General features: G+C 37.7%; 2 protein-coding genes across 2 annotated transcripts in view; one reads left to right on the top strand and one right to left on the bottom strand.

Moving 5' to 3' along the window:
* The window catches only part of LOC104919185 (F-BAR and double SH3 domains protein 2), a 32,656-nt gene extending 25,828 nt beyond the window's left edge, over positions 1 to 6,828 (bottom strand). The window contains exons 1-2 of the mRNA XM_010731125.3: positions 6,607 to 6,828; positions 1,762 to 1,859 (exon numbers count right to left, since the gene is read on the bottom strand). Of these exons, the coding sequence (XP_010729427.2) occupies positions 1,762 to 1,859; positions 6,607 to 6,627 (119 nt within the window). The 5' untranslated portion in view covers positions 6,628 to 6,828. The remainder of the gene's footprint in view (positions 1 to 1,761; positions 1,860 to 6,606) is intronic.
* A 4,048-nt stretch (positions 6,829 to 10,876) lies between these two features.
* foxred1 (FAD-dependent oxidoreductase domain containing 1) overlaps positions 10,877 to 12,931 on the top strand; it is an 8,074-nt gene continuing 6,019 nt past the window's right edge. The window contains exons 1-3 of the mRNA XM_027278519.1: positions 10,877 to 11,232; positions 11,623 to 11,843; positions 12,584 to 12,694. Coding sequence (XP_027134320.1) covers positions 11,076 to 11,232; positions 11,623 to 11,843; positions 12,584 to 12,694 — 489 coding nt within the window. The 5' untranslated portion in view covers positions 10,877 to 11,075. The remainder of the gene's footprint in view (positions 11,233 to 11,622; positions 11,844 to 12,583; positions 12,695 to 12,931) is intronic.

Genomic DNA, 12,931 nt, shown 5'->3' with positions numbered 1-12,931 from the left:
CAGAGCTCTGCCACCAACCACAGACAGGAAGTGGGGAGTCAGTAGGCTGTCAACTCAACCCAACACTAAGGCTGAAAACACAACCACAACCTTTGGCTTTTCAACCTTTAAAATGCCTACGCATCTGAGCACAGTGCTTAAACTGTCTGTGTGTCTCTAAATCCAGTGTTTACCGAGCCTGATCCTAAAATTTAAAAATAGCCATACACTTTAATTTTTAGGTTTAAGTTGCAGATAGCTGTTCTTCAAAGACGTTCGGACGTGTGGAAAATTCCACAGTCCAGGATATATTTACTTGCATAAAATCAATGCTCAAAGAAAGACGTAGTATAATTAATCTATTCTACAACTGTATATGAAAAACTATATCATATTGTATGCTGATGACACTAACTGTCTGCCTTTTAATTAGGCTTATGTCGCACCCTTTGATTAAATGTCACAAAATATTCCAGTACACAAACCGCTTTGGTTGAGAGACACAGACAGTGAATGAGAGTGAGGGAGCGCCGGCAAGAAGAAAGCCGGATGATCAGCGACATAAAATGTTATTTGCTGATTGTTTCACAGTGGTTACGTTCAGCGCAGATAGACACACTGCAAGCAGCCCCAAGGCACTGCCAGACAACCCTGCTGTGATTCGCCACAGTGCCTGATCCTGTCTGAATGCACTAGTCAGCGCTAAAAGTGAGTCTAGTTAGCCACTGATGGCTTCTGTAATATGTTATGCTGCCACATAGGGAAACATATTCCAGCTACAGCGAGTGGAAAATATCTCTTAGCTGGATTATTTGGCAAAACCGATAAAATCTTTATTCTTTTTTTAAGCTTGGGAATGTTTCACTTTTTAGGAAGAATAAAACATGATTGAAACATCACTTTTTTTCTCTTTTTTTTTTAGAACTTTAAGATGTGAATCACCAGCAAGTGTGTCATGTGCATGTTTATGGGTTGCAAGTATACTTCAACTACAGCACAAGCAACCACTTTGATTGGACTATAATCAATATTTTACAACAATATATCAAATTACAACATAGAAAAGACTATGACAGTCCAGGATAGAATTCTTTTTACCGTTTTGGTCATTTCTGGCCACAGCAACGAGCGGTTTTCAGCAAAAAATCTAAAAGAAAACTTCACACCACCAGCTAAGCACTATAAACAACAGATGCACACAGTTAGCCAATAGCGGGTGAAGCATTTGGCAGCTTAAGAGCCAGATATTTCCCTCTGGAGTTGGTAAAAACCAGAAACACGTCTCCAAATAAATGATAATGCTGCTCTGTAACCAGTAATTAGAAAGTATTTGCTAACAAGTTTGGCATAACAACTTTAAAAAGGTTATATGTCAATGTTGTGTTCACAAGGTGGCATGTTATTGCAGGTTTAATAATCAGTTTCAGCACAGATGGGGCAGAAAGGTCTGTTGGTTTATCGTTTGTGTTTGTGAATTAATTCAGTGATTTAAAGCTCTGATTTGTTAACGTCTTTAGTGCCGAAATGGACCAAGAATGTGACAATGAGAGGTTCAAAAAAGAAAACTATTGTGAATACTTTAAGAGCCTGATAATAAAGTGACATAGATAGATAACAGAAGTGCTGTTTCATGTTTTCATTGAACAACAGAAAAGGCTTCGAGGACTAGTCTAAAGTGTTTTGATGCTTCAGAAAGTCTGGTGTTGGGGGAAAAAAAAAGGCAGTCTCCTATATTTAGACAAATACGGTACTCTGCAATACAGTTTGACTCCTGAAGCTCACCTCAGGTCTTCCAGGAGGTCACATTCTGTCTGGTGTTTGATGTGTAATCTGCTCATCTGCTCTGCATGAGTGTGTTTCAGCTCCTGGGTGACCCGGACCTGAAGGGGGGGAAAAGAAAAGACGGTTTATTAAGAATCTGCAGAGTTACAGCTTGTTTTCTTCAGCTCATACAGAAAAGCAAAGAGGACATCCTCACTTTGAAAACAGAACATTTCCCATAGGTATACCAATGACACAAGAGGCCGGTGTTGATTCAGCTGGTATTGGTGAAAATGAGGCACACTCATTATCACTTAGGAGTAGCTCTCACCTGGACAGTCTCTCTGGGTTTCTAATTGGCTGTTATATGAATTATGAAGTGCAGGGACCAGGTCTCATTACTGATAACTGGGAGTGTCGTCGACAGAGAACAGCTTCTTATCTTTCAGATTTCAATTGTGAGCCTGATTAGAGTTCAACAAACATTAATCTGCAACTATTTTGATAATCAACTTATCATTTCAATAATTTTACGAGCAAAACTGTAAAATATTCTCTCATTTTAACCTTTAAATTGTGGGAATCGTGTATTTCTTTGTTAAATATGATAGTAAACTCAGTATCTTTGTTTGGCGTTTTATAAACGATCAATTAATTGGAAAAAATAATCCGCGTATTCATTGATAATCACTTTGCTTTAGCTTAAAAGGCTTAGGCTGGTGTTATTCTATGAATTCTATGAAAAGAAACCAAACCACCTATGACATGCCCTGTGGGCTTGTGGCACCACAAGCCCACTGATTCCAACTGAAGATGGTAATCTTTAAGAACTGGCCACAAACATATTAAATTCCTACAACAGCTGGGCCGTGTGGTTTTTAGTTTTTTAACAAGAGTAAAAAGTGCATTTGTTGGGGATTATTTTCAGCTGCGGATACACATTTGGTGCTCTTGTGAGTATTTGTGGCAGCAGGAGTGAGTGTGTGTGTGTGTGGTATTGAGTCAAAATAAACTACAGTGGTAGTCCATGACCATGGTAGTGTAGAAACCAGGTGTGACAGTGTGGCTCACTGATGTGTTTTTAACAGTTTTTGGACAGTAATGGAGCTCTATAACTCAGGACTAAGATATGTCAGGCATGGGCTACATATATTGCATTTATTAGGATCAATTAATTATACACAATAACTCTTTTTATGGAATTAATTGATGAAAAAAATATTGAAACTTAGCCTTCAATATCCCCTGATTAAATAGATACACTGTTGAGATACCAAACAGTGTAACTAAGGGGGAAACTTCACAATCAATGTAATGTGGCCACTGACTGATGTCAGTACAGATATCTTTATTTAATATTGCGCAGAAGAATAAATACACATTTAGGGCTGTCAGTATAGTCTCTTTTAATCCTGCTTAATTAGCCTGCTACATTAACTCAGGAGAATAAATGCAGCATACCAGGATTTGTAGCTGCTGACCTCTACATAGGTGCTATTTATTCATCATTTCATGTCAAGTTAGACCAATCTTCAATCAACCAAGTTGCTGTAACTGTAAATCTAACATGAATCGTCGCAGATGATTTTGAACCACTGACAACTCGATGAGTCATTCTGTTTATTAGTCACAGGAAAAGGAATAATTCATCCATGAATCAACCAAATAAATAATCAGCAACAACAACAACAACCCTGTCTTCAAAAAGGTTGGCACAAGACTGAAAAAGTTGTGAAATGTTAAAAGAAAACATCTGGTGGAACATCTCACAATGACTGAGGTTAATTGGCAACAGGTTAGTAACACGACTGGGTATAAAAAGAGGCTGTGTCTTTGTGAAGTAAAGATGGGGCGCTGGCAAATAAGTGCAAACTATTTCAGTAAAATGTTTCTCTATAAAAATCGGACAGCACTGCATCAAGAACAGACAAGATTTTGTTGTGGACATCATTTTATGGGCTGAGAAACACCACAGTTCATCGCATCCACAAATGATAGAGTAAACCGTATATAAACCAGACCCAGAAACACTATCACTTTCTGTGGGCCCCAAGTTCGTATAAGATGAACTGTGGAAGTGGAAAACTGTTCTGTGATCTGACGAGTCAAAACGTGAAATTCTGTTTAGAAATCACGGACGCCGGGTGAGGAGAGGGACCATCCGGCTTGTTATGAGCACACAGTTCAAAAGCAAGCATCCATGATCATATGGGCGTTCGTTAATACACATGGTATGATGGGTAATCTGCATATTTGTGAAAGAACCATTAATGCTGAACGATATATACAAGTTTTAGAGAATATTTGCTGCCAAGTGGACAACATCTTTTTCAGAGACCGCCTTGCTCATTTTTTAGCCAGAAAGTGCCAAACTACATTCTGCCAGTATCCAAACAGCATGGCTCCGCAGTAAAAAGAGCGCGGCCGCTGAACCGGCCAGCCTGCAGTCCTGACTGGACAACTACTGAAAATGTTTGACACATTATGAAATGTAAAATATGCCAAAGGAGACCCCGAACAGTTGAGCAGCTGAAATCAACATCAAGCAAGAATGGGAACAAGACTGTAAAAACAAGAGTTGATGAACTGAGCGTTGAACACGACACAGTCTCGACTTTTTTCAATCGTGTCTCTGGCATCAAATTCAAAATGTGCATAGAATTTTCACAAAACAATAACATTTCAACATCTGATAAATCGTCTTTGTGTCTCTTTGGGAATGAGGTAGCATTTTGACAAACTTTCTTAATTTTTCAACATTTCTGCTTAAAATGTGAGGATCTGCTTTAAATGGAATATTTCTAGGTTTGGGACTTGAGAAAGTGAAGACCATTTTTTACTGCTTTCTGATGTTTCATAACTACTAAACTCATCAAGTCATCAAGAAAGCCACAATCAGATTAGACAACAGTCATTAGATACAACCCGAATTAAATAGTTCGTACACTTTTTAGTGAATACAAGAAAATAATGGTATCAATAGCAATGCCTCAATCTTAATGTGTAAATCTATAAACTGTAAGTCTACTTCACAAACAATATAATGTGTCTCTATGCAGGTAGAACCAGGTATGAATGCAGCGCTGTGATTGGACGCAGAGTGGCACAGTATTAGAGTAAAATGTAGTGGAGCTTTATTAAAACAGCAAAACAATCAATTAGTAGGTAGGAAGAAAAATACAGGCAGCTATTTGTTAATTGATTAATCATTAAAGTCATTTTTCAAGCCAAAGTGCCAAATACTTCTTCAGTTTGGCCTCAATTATTTTTCTGTTTTTTTATGCTTTAGGTAGAATGCCCTTTTTTGTCTCTGGGGTAGTTTGGTCAAATATTTAATCAAAGAAATAATCAGCAGACTAATGAATAATTAAAACCACCATTAGCTGCAGCCATAAAATTTATCCTGAAGTTCAAAGCAGGATACCTAAATGTTTTTCATATAAGCACAAAATGAACTTCATTTTGAAAGTTCAAAGCTCTCATGTTAAAAGCTCAGTTTTTTTTCTGGCATATTTTACTCGTTGAGCGGCTGTACAGTAGAGAGTTTGACCAACTTCTGGGCAGTAAAAATGAGCTTCATTCATGATTTAGAGTCCGTCTTTGCTGGACTTCTGACTGGCCATGAGATAAATTAGGAAGTGCAGTGAGGAGGTCGCATTCCTGATTTTTGTCAACAGGAAAACAGCTTCAGTTATGAGATCAGATTAGATACTTCACACTGAAATTGTCATTAATATCTCCGCCAAGTTTGAGTGTCAGTGCTTTAACTTTATGATACTCTCCAGAACTATGTATGTAACAGACTGTGGATGGTCCGCATGTCCAAAAACACAATCAGATCTTTAAAAACAGTGCATTTAAAAACAAACCTGCATTTATTTGACTGCAGTTAGGAAGGAGTCAAACGTCCTGGGGTAGAAATGGTCAATTTTCTTTGCTGCTGAGCCATGTTTTTGAAATATGATCCCACATGAACATTTTTTCGCACAGTACCAGACTTCAACTGAGATTTGAGCTAAAACACTTAAGACTCACTTTAATCTTAAACTAAAAGTAGAATGCTTTAAGTTGAGCTTTAAAATGAACTTTAAAAAGGCAACGATTGCTATTTTTTATTTGCTGTTGTACGAGAAGAAAAAAAAACAGCCACCAAACTACCTTTAAAAACCTGCAGATTTACATTTTAACAGCTCCAAACATGTTTAAATGACAACCCACAACTTCACTTAAGATTTATTTTTATAAATGTGCATCCACTCTTAAAATCGGCATACGTAAAAAAAACAAAAACTTAAATGTATTTCATCTGGATTAAAACCTAACTTTTGTTTAGTCTTCTCCTCTTAGCTTGTTAAACCGCGGATAGCAGCAGGACCACTGAGCAGCAAACTGATATTTACTTGAACTTAAGAGCTGCTTGGTAAATCACATGTAACACAACACCTCCGTAACGTTATTTCTTAATATATTAAAGTTGTTTTCTGTGTTAGGGGTTTTATCTAGCCGTATTTTTGTGGATATGTTTTGGCAGGACCGTGTCTCCGTTGGAGAGGGAGCGAGCGGGGCATGTTAACGGGCTATTCTCCCTAAAAATTGTGGCACATGGGACTTTTTTTTTTTTTCTTTTTTTCTTTTTACAAGTTTTCTTCCTTTGCTGCTATTTAAAGAACCAGCAGAAGCAAATTCAACATGTAAACTAGCACACGTTTGCGGTCTAAAAAACAAAACAAAGTTTATCGTTTAAAACCAGCCGACTAGCAACAAAGCGTACATTTCCAACCATTAAATATGCAGCACTCCGTCGAGAACGTTTCCAGACAAGTAACGTTAGCTCCAACGGCTACAACGGGGGGGTGAAAAACTCACCTTTCTCGGTGGGGGTTGCATCCTTGTTTCTTGACATAAAAACTAGACAGACGACGAAAGTTTATCTGGAAAAGTCTCGATCAAATGATGACTGAAGAAGGGGGGATTTCAGCCCGGGTCAAGCGGCCATAGCGAGTCCAGTAAATAGTAAGTTGAGTCCCGTTGAAAACACTGTGGCCCCAGGGAACAGAAAACATATGCGGCAAGCCAGCCGCTGTAACACAACACACTTCCTGTCGTATTTTCAAAATAAAACCCCCAAGTATAAAAGAATACTTCCGTACATAAACTTCAAATTAAAATATTTTTTTTAATTTTTAGTTTGACAATAAAGAGAAAACATTCAAACACTATATGTAATGTGATTCCTGCAACTGAAATATTAATTCACTAGCCACTTTTTACCAGATTAAATCATACTGTATATGATATATCATACTGTAATACAAGATAAGACTTTAATGATCCCACAATGAGGACATACACAAGGCAGATAAAAGTGCTTAAACTGATATTATATAAAATAAATATTGTGATAAATTGTAGTAGTAAATAATATAAACAGTAAATAATAATAGTATAAGTGTTGCTGTTTTTGTTATTATTGCTATTATCATTGTTATTATTACTTGTTATTATTATTCATATTATTATCATCATGGAAATGCATTTTCCTGTAATTGTTCTTTATGATTATACATTACAAAAAAATTTGAATTACATACAGATCCTGACAGTGAACAAGGTAGCCAGATTTCATGCCAAAACCTTTATTTTATACAGCATTTATATGGCATTTTCATGTCAGTTATATGGCAAAGAACAACAACAACCTTATATGGTAAAATACGGGATAAAATCTTAACCACAAAATCAACAGTACTAATATCCTTTTACTCATATTAGAAAAAGTTATACCGTATTTATTTATTTATTTTTTGACAGTAAAAATAAGGTTTTACAGAATACTGAGAATTGTGTTATTAAAGATAGCGGTACAATCCACACAAGCACAAGACAGTCATGCATATTGATCAATCATACTTATTATTGTCCTTTTAAGAAATATTGGTCTTGAGTGTCTTCTTCTAAATAGCTGCAAACCAAATGTGCCTGTTTGGTGGGACTGTGATGTATTGTCTCTGAGTAAAGTGGTCTTACTAGAAATTGTAACTTGTAACTTGAAATTTTACTTGTGTCTGAGTCACTCTACACAACAGCAGCGGTGGCACAAGCTCCTTTTGTATGGTGACTCATCATCATCAAAATTATGTGTAGCGTGAAGTTGGAATTGTTCCCACAATAAATGTAAATCAGCGAAAACAGATAGTACAAATAGGAAATAAAGATATATATTTATATGAACTCTGCCAGGTGGAGAGGAGTATATGGAGGTTATTGGTGGGGATCATGTAGATTATGTAGAGACTATGTTGGCTTAATATTTCATTGCATTGTTTGTTAAATGTAATGAAGACAATATAATCATTTGTATTCATGGTATGCTAATTTTACAGTCTAGAACATGGGACTTACTTATACAAAAACTATCTTTGACAGTGAGCCCTCTAGTGGCCATGTCCTCTCTACAAACTTGAATCAATGGTTCATCTGTAGGTGACACGAACAGCTTGTCAGTGTCATTTTTCTGACAGTCAAAGGCTAACGTGTTGCAAACACACACATGAGCTGTGTCACAGACATGATCCTCACCATCATCCTCTCCAACAGCCAAATCGCAAGAGTTCATTTCCCCTTTGCTGCCCTTGTAAAACAATATGTATGTTTTAAGTTCCGGCTCATAAATCTAACCCATGTTTCAGCATGTGTTCCTTGAATTATACCCAACTTCCTCCAACCCTGCCTGTTATTGTGTTGGCATCCTGGAGTGGTTCACTCAGACAGATCAGAGATTAACAAGGGTCCAATATAAACAGTTAAACTACCAACTAAAAAAGCATTACATGAGTACTCATTAACCTGTTTATCGATTAGTTTTATGTAACTAATTCAAATGTCTATCCATCACTTTAAACAAGTATTTCACTACTTTTTAATACTGTGTGTTATTTATCTATTTCAAATTATTAATATTTATCATTACTTTAAGCTGTTTCAATTTCTCTGCTCATTTGCCAACTTGTTTCTTAATCGATTACAAGTCCTATTTTTCATTGAGCTACTCCACAATCTTTCCACATGTGGCAATTGGACGTTCCATGTTTTCGAATGATTCAGTTCTTTTCTTGTCTTTGGTACGAATGAAGGAAATTGAGTTGTACTAAAATTTCACTGCCTGCACTCGCCTTCTTCTTTTATTAATGCATGAATTGAACCTTACGTTTCATACAGAGGGTACATTTACTGACAAAGCAGAGGGATGTGGCATCACCTAATGTGTAATGTTGACAGATCAGCAGAACATTGACATTAAATCTGGCAATATGAGTGAGTAAGACTTGTTCACACATGTGAAATAGATTATACTGGTGGGATGTCCAAGTTTGAGTGTTAAAAGACAGAATTCCCATCATCCCTTGTGCGTCCTGGGGTACAAGTTGCTTTACAGGTGTGTCACCTAAGTCCTGACATACTATATTATGTTTGTATTTCTTTGTCATCATCGTATCTGATCAAACTGCCTGTAATGCTCATCTCCAGCTCACCTCCAGTAAAGTACAATCCATGATTGTGTGTGGTCAGTATGTTTTTGTGAGTATCAGTGGTTCACTGAAAACATTTGTTAGAGGGTTTATTTCGATGTCTAGAACCACCAAACACATGTGTTCTGAAAGTGTGATAACAACGTGCTCATACTAACTTGACATTTTTAATTTGTTTTCTTTTTCTTTTTACTTTGCAGTGTGAAAAAACTGCGCCACAGAGGATTGTCCCACCTCTGATTGGCCCTCTGCAGTCACATGATGAGCCACTGCCTCTTTTCTGAACCAGGATCAAGCCTGTAGGGATACAGGTAAGGTTCCTTTAGCTGTTTTCAAAATAAAATAATTTTATAAAACTGATCAAATTTGGTAAAAATGCTTCGTAAAATATCTTGAATGTGCAAAAGATTGTAAAAGAAATCAAATGAGAGGAAATGTTCCTGATGGATATCAGCAGAACTCATTGTAATACAACATAGTACACTTTGTTAATAGAAAACTATTACTAGACTTGTTTTCATTATTGTATCTGGTAGTTACACATTCATCACCATGCTGGCCAACATTCAATGTCTAACATGTAGATAGATATATTAGGAAAATAAGAAATACGTTAAGAAATTATGAAACTGAATCATATTCTAGACTGGTCTGTAGACGACTTTGATTATTTTTTAGAGGAGTTTTGGCTTGATGTCACCTCTTCTGCTCACAAACTTTCCTTTTCTCATAATATCAAAGCTCTATATACTTAATTTCTATTTTTTAATTGTACATTAAGAGAAAAGCCAGCACGAATCCTCTTCATTCCTACTATGCTAGTTTTCTCTTTGCAGATATTGATAGTACTGACCTATTGGGAGCTGCACACACCTCTCACAGCACTGTCTCAATCTTGACTGCACAAACAAGTTGCCCTGTAGCTGTAGATGAGTCCAATTGTAATCAGCTGGCAAGTCTTACTACAGCTAATCAGTGGAATTTTGCTTATCTTGAGGGTAAGCTGTGGAGAAAAAAAAGGAAAAAAAAGCGACTGTAATTTTGGAATCAGTATGGCAATTTTAGTTTAAATCAGCATACAAATCTAACAGATTTTTTTATTTTATTCTTTTTTCAAATTGTTCCCCAGTGTAATCAAACCGTGTTAGGATAAAAGTTACTATCGTTCTGCAACAGACAAATAAATACATGACATCATCTTTACTGCAGATCTGTCTTTGTCGTCGTTTTCCTCCTCTTCTTTTCTTTTCTTCCTTGCAACAGAGCTTTTTGGTCGTTTTCACGTTATTATTGTCAATAACGAGGTGAGTCCAGTCTAATCAGTCATTGGAGGGGGGGCTTAGGAAAGTATTATTATTATTAGAGTTATTATTATTATTAGAGTTATTATTATTATTTATAGGCTTTGCTATTCTGTTGAATTAACGTTGGCTTATTTTTACATAACAAGATATAATAGTACCAACTAGTTTTAGTATAAGAAAAGTTAAAGTTACTCTTTTTACTGTTTTCCTTCCCCATGTGTACTGCCGATGCCACGGGCCGGCTCTGCCCTGCTCCAGTCTGTGCTTTGTGCTTTTATTTTGAAGGAAAGCACCGTTTCCCCGGTGTTATTCTGCCTTGTTTTGTTGACTTTGACTCAGTTTCTTTTTGTTGACCTCGCTGTCAGATTTACAACATATGACTGCACACGTTTCAAAAGAAGACATGCAAGCTGTTTCTCACTGTAGTTGTTTTGGTTTTGGTTTGTACCGTGAAGTCAGTGTTTACTGACCCGGCTAGTCTAACCAGTTAGTCAGCGCAGCCATGTCAACGTGGCGCAGGCTGCATGTGAAGGTGCAGACCACTCGTGGATTATTCACCTCCAGACCGGTGACACAACGGCACACATGGCTGAAAGGACACTTAATGTTGTGTCAAAGCCTGAGCACAGGCACACCTCTGCGGAATGACTTCTTTAAAGGTGGGGGGACATCAGAGCAAAGCTGTGTACAGGAACATGCTAATAAGCCAGCTTACTTCATTCATAAATCTGCTAAATCTTGAATTATTTGTTTATCAGCTGATGTGTGTGACTTGTAGGTGACTTTTTAAACTGTTTAATGAAGTGTTAGGAGCCTCTCTACAATTCGGCATTCATATAATCTTCCAAAAAACAATTAAAATGTTACAGCCATACTCCTGGGATGGGAAGATTTAAAGCTAATGCACTTACACAGGAAGTTTACTATGTGACTGTGACTATATATGCCAAATTATAGAGTAATACCTAAAGTTTCAGAAAATATCTTGTGTTGTAATCACCAAAAAATAATGATGAAATATAATAAACGTTTCTGTTTTTGTCCATCAGATCTGGAGGCTCAGCTGGCAGCCATGAGGAAGAAGGCAGTGGACGCCCTTCCAGGGAGCAGCTGGTCCGCCCTGGAGATAAACCCCAACCTTCCCCCCGAGAGAGCCGACATCGTTATTGTAGGCGGCGGTGTGGTGGGCTGGTCCATCGCCTACTGGCTGAAGCAGAAGGAGAGGGTGCGAGGAGAGGTGAAAGTTGTCGTTGTGGAGAAGGACATGACGGTGAGGATCTGAAGATTGTCGGTCTAAAAGAGTTACATGTATTGAATCTGAAACTTGTTTATCTAAAACATATGAATGCACAGCACCAGTCAAATGTTTGGATACACCTTCTTCTTCAATGTTTTTTCACTTTCACTTCACTGATGATGCTGCACTTCATCACTCTCCTTCTTGGACTGGAATATCCTGGAAGGTGTGTTTTGGGTCATTGTCCTGTTGATAAATGAATGATGGCCCCACTAAATGCAAACAGGACGGGGTGGCATGTCGCTGCAGAGTGCTTGGTAACCATGCTGGCTTTGAGTTTTGAACAAATTATCATCAGTGTTGCCAGCAAAACATCCCCACACCATCACACCTCCTCCTACAAGCTTCACGATGGGAACCACACATGCAGATACCATCTGCTCACCTCCTCTGCTACTCACAAACACCTCCGATTTTGACACATCAGACCAAAGCATATATTTCCACTGGTCTGTTGTCCATTCCTTGTGTTTCTTGGCCCTTTTCTTGGTAACTAACTGAGCAGCAGAGGTTCTTGATATTTTCTGGATTGTCTGCCCCTCATGTCTTAAAACAAAGAAGAAAATGTTCTCTACATTAAAGGTTGAATATTAGTAGAGAAGCCAAAATGTCATATGGATTTGTTCACAAAACCTGTTCTGAATTCTCAGGAGGCCTCTGTTTCTACACATTTTTCCTATTAACTACTTCCTCCTACGTGTGATTCTCACCAGTATTCCCAGGCCTCCACCGTGCTGTCTGCTGGGGGGATCCGACAGCAGTTCTCCCTGCCTGAGAACATCCACCTCTCCATGGCCTCCGCGGACTTCATGAGGAACATCAATGTAGGTCACGTTGAAGTCACTGCTGTTTGTGTGGCGCCTCTCTCAGCTCACTGCACGCTGGAAACAAATAACGAGCCTTTAATTCATTAAACATAACAGTGAGCCATTACGCTCAGAGCGTGTGTTATGTAAATGTAGCTGCAACAAGAGCAGCTTGGTGTTTAACCAAAGTTGGTTATTGATATTGTTGAATTTAGACAGCAGCTGATTGATATATTGTGCCCATATTTGCTTTTA

This window comes from Larimichthys crocea, chromosome III (genome assembly GCF_000972845.2).
Source record: "Larimichthys crocea isolate SSNF chromosome III, L_crocea_2.0, whole genome shotgun sequence".
NCBI lineage: Eukaryota > Metazoa > Chordata > Actinopteri > Sciaenidae > Larimichthys > Larimichthys crocea.
This window is presented reverse-complemented; position numbering and strand designations above follow the sequence as displayed.